Source organism: Coregonus lavaretus (assembly GCF_964263955.1).
Source record: "Coregonus lavaretus genome assembly, chromosome: 13".
Classification (NCBI taxonomy): Eukaryota; Metazoa; Chordata; class Actinopteri; order Salmoniformes; family Salmonidae; genus Coregonus; species Coregonus lavaretus.
The window spans coordinates 31,505,224-31,512,713 of record NC_140000.1 but is presented as its reverse complement, the minus strand read 5'-3'; the positions used below and the strand labels follow the sequence as shown (position 1 = coordinate 31,512,713).

The 7,490-nt window shown below is 39.9% G+C and overlaps 1 protein-coding gene across 1 annotated transcript; it reads left to right on the top strand.

Annotated features, from left to right (window-relative positions):
- The first annotated feature begins 215 nt into the window (after nucleotides 1-215).
- Nucleotides 216-6,277, top strand: LOC311140140 (growth/differentiation factor 6-A-like). Its single transcript, XM_084175081.1, has 2 exons — nucleotides 216-661; nucleotides 4,958-6,277. The coding sequence occupies exons 1-2, from the start codon at nucleotides 310-312 to the stop codon at nucleotides 5,848-5,850; spliced, it is 1,245 nt and encodes a 414-aa protein (XP_084031207.1). The 5' UTR covers nucleotides 216-309; the 3' UTR covers nucleotides 5,851-6,277.
- The last annotated feature ends 1,213 nt before the right edge of the window (nucleotides 6,278-7,490 follow it).

Below are 7,490 nucleotides of genomic sequence, written 5' to 3'. Positions count from 1 at the left end.
GTGGCGTTACTTATGGCGGTGAGAAACGACTCCTCGGCCGTCGGAGATGTCTCCTCCGTCTCAACGTCCATAGAAAGACTGGGAAAAGTTCTCCAATAAGTAGGCTACATGAGCGTCTGCAAGTGGGCGTGTTTCTCTGTTGATTCAACAGTCTCCGCTCTTGTGTGAAGTCGAGGGCGCGAACGCACTTTTCTGGTGAGACCGGAACGCAGAAGTCTAGGTCTGACGCGCAGTCTATCTTCAGCCCTTGCTGTCTAAAATCGCTTCATTGTGTAGAGGGCTTCGAAACATCTTTGGGACACTACCACCATGGACGCATTTCAAGTATTATCGTTATATTTGTTACTCATCTTCATTTGGAATATACCATGTTTTCAGTCAGCTGCCATCATATCTCCCTCTGTGCCAAGGAGAAACAAGGGAGCCAAGATCCTTCATGATGGACAAAGGTCAACCAAATTTCTCAAAGAGATCTTCGCATCTTCTCCTATCTTAAGCCATCACCAAGAAGACTTTAATAAGGACGCAATTGTGCCCCACGATTACATGCTCTCCATATACAGGACGTATTCGGCTGCAGAGAGACTCGGACTAAACGCAAGTTTTTTCCGCTCCTCAAAGTCTGCAAACACCATAACAAGTTTTGTGGACAGAGGAACAGGTTGGTCTCAACTAAAATGACTTAGCTATGTAACCTACTACCGTTGCATACGACCAATTGAGAATGTTGCTACATTTGTTCTAGATTTGCACACATCGCTGCAGCCATTGTATGCATTTTTAAATCAAAAAAACAAAAACAGTCGCATAAACTATTCATTTTACAATGGCTCTCTTAATGAAGGAAATGCCGGAGTTGAGTTGAAATGTTGAAAAATGGTGTTCCTGTTCTGCTCTTGTGCTGTAAAGAGTGCCATAAAATAAAATAACCACATCAAAATAGAGTGTGCTGGCCTATCAGTCGATGGCGCATGTTTAGAGATGATCCAATCTAAATATGTAACAGTTTGAGTTGTAAAATGTCCTATTAATTAATGCATAAAACGATATATCACAAGCTAAAGTTCAATTATCTTGTCAGCCTCAAAGTTGTATAAGTTGCACTAGAACTTTATCACCATTTATGAGGGACGCATTACGTTTTGTTGTCGCATTCAGTTCCCTTTGAGCCCTTGGGACACATTTTAAAGAGCCATAGGAGTACGTCAGTTTTGTAAAATATAAAGTTATATTAGACATACATTGACCCCCAGGTAACACGACAATAAAACACTAATTGAGGCCCTATCTAAATGAAGGTAGTAAATCATTCTCTATGGGTCCCCGCGTGCACCAAACCCATCCTGTTCAAACCTTGCCATGTCGTCAGACTAGACTATCTCAAAACAGGGCCAATTTAGATAATCATAGAAAAAGTTATATTTCCAAAGAACTTGTGCATTAATTTACAAATTGGTGTAGGACTATGTGAATCAGTGAACACGTCAAAGAGGAAATTACAGTTGGCTCACATCAAGATAGGAATTATAAGTTTGTGTTACAGATCATCATGCCATCAGTGCAATCTGTATGGCCAACTCTGTAGTTAATAAACGGATATATTAGAATGGGTTAGGGTGGGCTGCAGGTGATTAGGGACAGTTAACTCTGTAATCAAGTGATTTGGCGGATTTGATTAGACAAACAAAGGCAGATAAACACCAACAAACCGAACACATGTAAGTTTCCTTTATCTTTAGAGGAGAAATACAATCAGTTAACGTCATTGTTGGCATTATTTCCCATCTGTAACATGGAGCTGATTTGGTGAAAAGCCTCACTTTCCCCCTGATTTTGATTTGATGTGTCACTGGCTCTGACCCTTCTCTGGACTCTCTGAGGGTTGCTTAGCATCAAACCGCTGATTGGAGTATTTGAACTCGTGATCTAATTGAGTGTTCATGTCATAACATATCAAACACTGTCTATTCTCCCATAATGACCCAGCTCAGCCAATGGCACATCACCAAAAACGAAGGAAAAAAATGTAAGAACACGTCCTTCGCTATGAAGTGGTTAGTATTTTACCGTGTACCTCCCTGCGCTACCACCACTTTAATTGCTGAAAATATATTTTTCTTCCGTTCTCTCAGCACAGTGGTGGTTTCTGTTAAGATTCTACCAGGCCCTCGAGTGTTGAGTTGTATTGTATAATAGGCTACAACATAATGTTTTTTTTTCACTTTAAAAAGTACGAAAAGTAATACTCAAGAGACAACGTTCGTGCGTAAATATGAATTTTGTGGTTTTTCAGCTATTACGCACAGCTCTTTTTGGAAACACTTGTAAGTGTACGGTGAACTGGACCGATAGACGACATGTTTGTATAAAACTGAAATATTTTTTATTGCGTAGGCTTTCCCCTCTGCAGGTAAAATGAAAACAATTTATGCAAAACAGATTAGGAGTCGTCCCTATGTTCGTTATGGTCGCAAGGTCAGACAAGAATAAACCGAATGTATGAAAATTACTTTTGGCACTTGAAGAAACTCATTAAAACGCAGATGGTGCTCGCTGGCCTTGGAAGCCACAGCACTAGAAGTCTCTCTCTCTCTCGCTCTCTCTCTCGCTATCTCCCTCTCTCGCTCTCTCTCTCTCTCTCTCTCTGTCTGTCTCTCTCTCTCTCGCTCCTCTCCTCTTCGCTCTCTTTATCAGTTAGAAAGCCTAATAGATAGACGAAAGCGTAACATCAATGTTATATGTTGTCCATAACCTCAGATAATATGACAATAGGCCTAACATAAGCGGATGATGCCTTATCGTTCATATTTTGGTCAGATTCATATGTAAATTACGCACAGGCTCCATTATGTCAAAATTTTTATAATTTCCAAGCAAATGAGGTGAATCAAAACGGGTCTCTTAATTTGTCGAATCATATCTCAAAATCAACAAACTGCAATGTCAAGTTCTTTAAAACAGATTCCCCCTGTAACTTAAAGTCAGCATAATCAGGCCAAGCACTTTTGAACCGGGAATGTTGTCGTTGGCAAGAGGAGATGAAATATAAGCGGGGAAGTATTTTAATGAGGAAGAGGGGAATTCAGAACTGTTAATTATTTGGTGACCTTGTATTCGATTTGTTTGAGGTCTTATAAAAAACCTTAATGCAGACCATACGTGCAAAGTTACTGAAACAAACACAAGGTTTCAATCTACTTTTACTATTAAACTCTGCAGGGTTCACAGAGGGGGGAAAGTACTGGCAACCAAATTCAAATATCTATTTCGAATAACATCATATTTTTTTGAAATATGGCATCTATGTTGGAGTTATAGATTAATAGCCTACACACAGGGCGCAATTGTTTAGGCCTAGAACAGGCTACCAACAATTGTTGTTTTTATTAAATAAAATGTTTTTCAGTGCATTTAATTTGATGGACAAATGGTAAGCGGAATCACATTTGATGGATATTTCAGAACACAACAGGTTTATCTGTCTTATGTAGGCCTAGTATATTCCTGTATGTTATCGTGAATCCTAAAGAAAATCGCATTTTGTTTGGGCAAATACTTTTTTTCATGGTAGCCATAAAAGTAAAAAAGATTCGTTTTTACTTCAGCCTATTTGAGCATTTCCCCTATTATGCATATGTATAAGTATATTTGACTGATAAAATATTACGAAAATCTAAATTTCTCGTAAGTAATCGAAAAATCTTTAGAAAACGGTGTTTTAAAAAGCTATAATGTATTTTATGAAACCTTGGGGTTTAGGTATAAAAAACACTGCATACCGCAGGTAAACCCTTTACAGCAGAAATGTAAAATATTCTAACTTATATGAAAGCACATTGCTTCGATGGGATCATATATGTGTGGCCTAGGCCTCGTGGGTCTCGAGCAGGGAATAATGTATTAATTGTGTATTGTTCAGTTGAGTGTACAGTAGCCTATGTCGCCTTTGGTCGGTTGAGTCTGGCAGAATCCCCTCCCGTCATGTCACTAGGCACCTAGTTTCTATGCTCCACAACTTTGATAATTGTTTCAGAAATTATTTTTTCCAAGCAAAGAATAATTAATAAACTTGTTTGATATAATATTCACAAATTTAACCAGGCTCTTCGTTTAGTGATGATAGGCATACATTGAAAAAGCAAAGTATTCTCAGAAGTGTGATTCATTTGGGGTGTTATTAGAAAACAATAGCCTAATAACCATTAACATTTAAAATTAATGATAAGATTCAATTGACAATTCAATTGAAGTTTGTTTCCGAATTTCACATTTCTCCCCATAAGAATTAAAATACATAGGCTATATTTCGATTCTGTTCTAATAATATAAAGTGACATCAATTAAAGTACAGGGCAAAATTATAGGATTATAGGCTACTGAACGGTATTTTGCACATCGAAAATGTATTAAAGCCTAATCCAAAAGGACAGTGTGGTACAGAGAGAGAGAGAGAGAGAGAAATATGTAATTGCCAGCTGTTGTATTATGATCATAGGCTTAGCCTACAATATTCAGGCGACTGTCTCAACAATTATAGCTTAGTAACATGGAAATACATTTGATTCAGACAGTCGACACCTCATCATATTAGGCCTAATGGGCAAAACTAAATAATTGATTATTATGGTAGCTGTTTTGCTAAGTTTGCATTTGTTGATTATTGATGTTAAGAATGAAGATGGTTATTATACAGTACCAAAATGATAATCCACTCTTTCTGCTCAGAAATTATATCAAGTAGCCTATGATGTTAACTATGAGACCTTTTTATTGAATTTGATGACGTGTCAATCGTAGTTTGTCTCAGCTCGACTTTCGAGTGGGCACTGAAAAACAAGAAAGAAGGCCAGTGGATCTGGCCTCTTTGTGAGAATGTGAACCCTCCTCCTCCCTCCCTCTCCTGAACACTGTACACCCTAAGTGAATCTGACTGCAATTATTTCTTTTTATCTTGCAGACGATCTCTTGCACTCTCCTTTGCGAAGACAAAAGTATCTGTTTGATGTCTCAACCCTTTCAGACAAAGAGGAGTTGGTTGGAGCTGAATTAAGGATATTTAGAAAAGTGCCCGGGGATTTGCAAACGTCCCCGACAGGTCTCTATGACATTCAATTACTCTCCTGTCGATCAGAACGGCTACTGGATTCCAGATCCCTTGATCCTCTGGATTCCCGAAAACCAGGATGGGAGGTTTTGGACGTGTGGGAAATGTTTAAAAACCGGCATCACTCTGATCAGGGGAGCCAGCTTTGTCTCCAGCTCAAGGGCACTCTTGGTAAATCAGAAATGGAAATCGATTTAAAACAGATGGGATTTGACAGAACCGGCCGAACCCAGCAAGAGAAGGCCATCTTGGTGGTTTACACCAGGTCCAAGAAAAGGGAGAACCTGTTCAACGAAATGAAAGAGAAGATCAAGTCGCGTGGATCGGGGAGCAGGTCGGAGGAGGAGAGGGGCCTGCAGTTCAAAGCCAGGCGCCGACGGAGGACTGCATTGAACAATCGGCATGGGAAAAGACATGGCAAAAAGTCCAAATCTAGATGCAGCAAAAAGGCTCTGCACGTTAATTTTAAAGAGCTAGGGTGGGATGACTGGATCATTGCGCCATTGGATTATGAGGCGTACCACTGCGAGGGTGTGTGCGACTTCCCTTTGAGATCGCATTTAGAGCCAACAAACCATGCCATCATTCAAACTCTTATGAATTCAATGGACCCCAATAGCACACCTCCTAGTTGTTGTGTTCCCACCAAACTAAGTCCCATCAGCATTCTTTACATAGACTCGGGTAATAACGTTGTGTACAAACAGTACGAGGACATGGTGGTAGAGCAGTGTGGCTGCAGGTAGCGTTCTATTCTACTGCGACACTTTAAAGTATTTAAACCCCGTAAAATCAAAGATATGTCAGTCGGTCCAGGTCAGAATATGAAAGCTGTGGCATATCTGAAGCATATAGACCCATGCCTTGGTGCGCCTAAACTTCACTCAAAAGGGATCCGCGAGAGAAATTATTTGTAGTGTGGGCCTATGCAAGCATATTTATTTTGGTCAAATTTAAACTCAGTACAATCTCACATAGCCTTAGCTGTCCAATTGTTGTGTTAAACTAATACATACTCCTAGCCTACTTTTCCATCCGTCTGATATGTTTTTCAGTGGCATAGTCTATTGTTTTGCCAGGCCCCGACATGGATAGACAAGTCGTCATAAACCATTAGTCCGCAGGAGAGGAGTGGGTATCAACATGCTAGTGATAGGCTATTATTTGTTAATGCCTGAGCAGGCTTGGAATTGTTGGTCTTCCATCAGTGGACTGCGTCCGAAATGGGCACAGTGGAATGCACCTGTTCAAACTAGGCCGCAGTCACGGGATAGCCCTTGTGCATTGTTGCAGCTCCCTTCAACAGTCTTGCAAAGAGGACTCATTTGTAGCGGGTGTTTCCAGGCTCACTGCCAGTGTCCAGCAGAAACTATCGAGCTCTTCTGATGCGTTATCAATCGGCCCTAGCCCCCCCCCCCCCTCCCCCCCTCTCTCTCTCTGTCTCTCTATCTCTCTCTCTCTCTCTCTCTCTCTCTCTCTCTCCCCAAAAGGTGAATGTAATCTACCAAACACACAATGGGCTCTGAGGAAAAGAGATAGCGCAGGTATGCCTACAAGAGATTTCCCTGTGCGCCCTGCTTCATCGGAATGGAGTGCGCGCTCGAGTCACCACAGCCGGGGGAAAAGAATGCAAGACTAAACAGACGATTATAAACATGGGCTCAATGGACATAGACATTCGTATTGTGGCTGCCATTGACGGCTGACTGTATCTCGATGACTTGCTGAAGGCACAGTGAAAGGCAGTTGGACCCGGTTGCGCACAGGAGCACGTGGGGACACCAGAGGCCACGTTAAATAATCAAGACAAACATTTGCATCTTCAACGTCTGCATCTTTACGAAAGGCACTTCAACAACTGACTGCGCCAATGTCATGTAGTCAGGAAGAACGCCTTTTTCACGATACATCGACTGACCAGAAAAGACTCGCAAACGAGATGATATTTAAATGCACATTAGCTTTGAATGCACTGCTGTTCATTATTTGAGCTGTAAATATTTGTATAGTTAAAACTTTACAAGTGCACCGAATGAAGAAATGACAAAATGCATTTCTTTGTAAATGTACATACTTTAAATGCACTCAAATCGTTATAATATCTATTCTATAATAATTTTATTAATTGTGATGTACAGAGTTTCATGATAATCATATATTTCTTACACTGATAAGAGTAATTTAAGCTGTATAAAAACATTTGAGGGTGGAAATACCATTATTGATGTCTACCTCATAATTACCTAGGTTCTGAGTTCTGAGGTGCATTCAACTGTGTTAAGTTCTTTTTAAATGATATATGAAATTATACGATTATATAGGCCTACATATATATATATATATATATATATATATATATATATATATATATATTAATGGATATTAT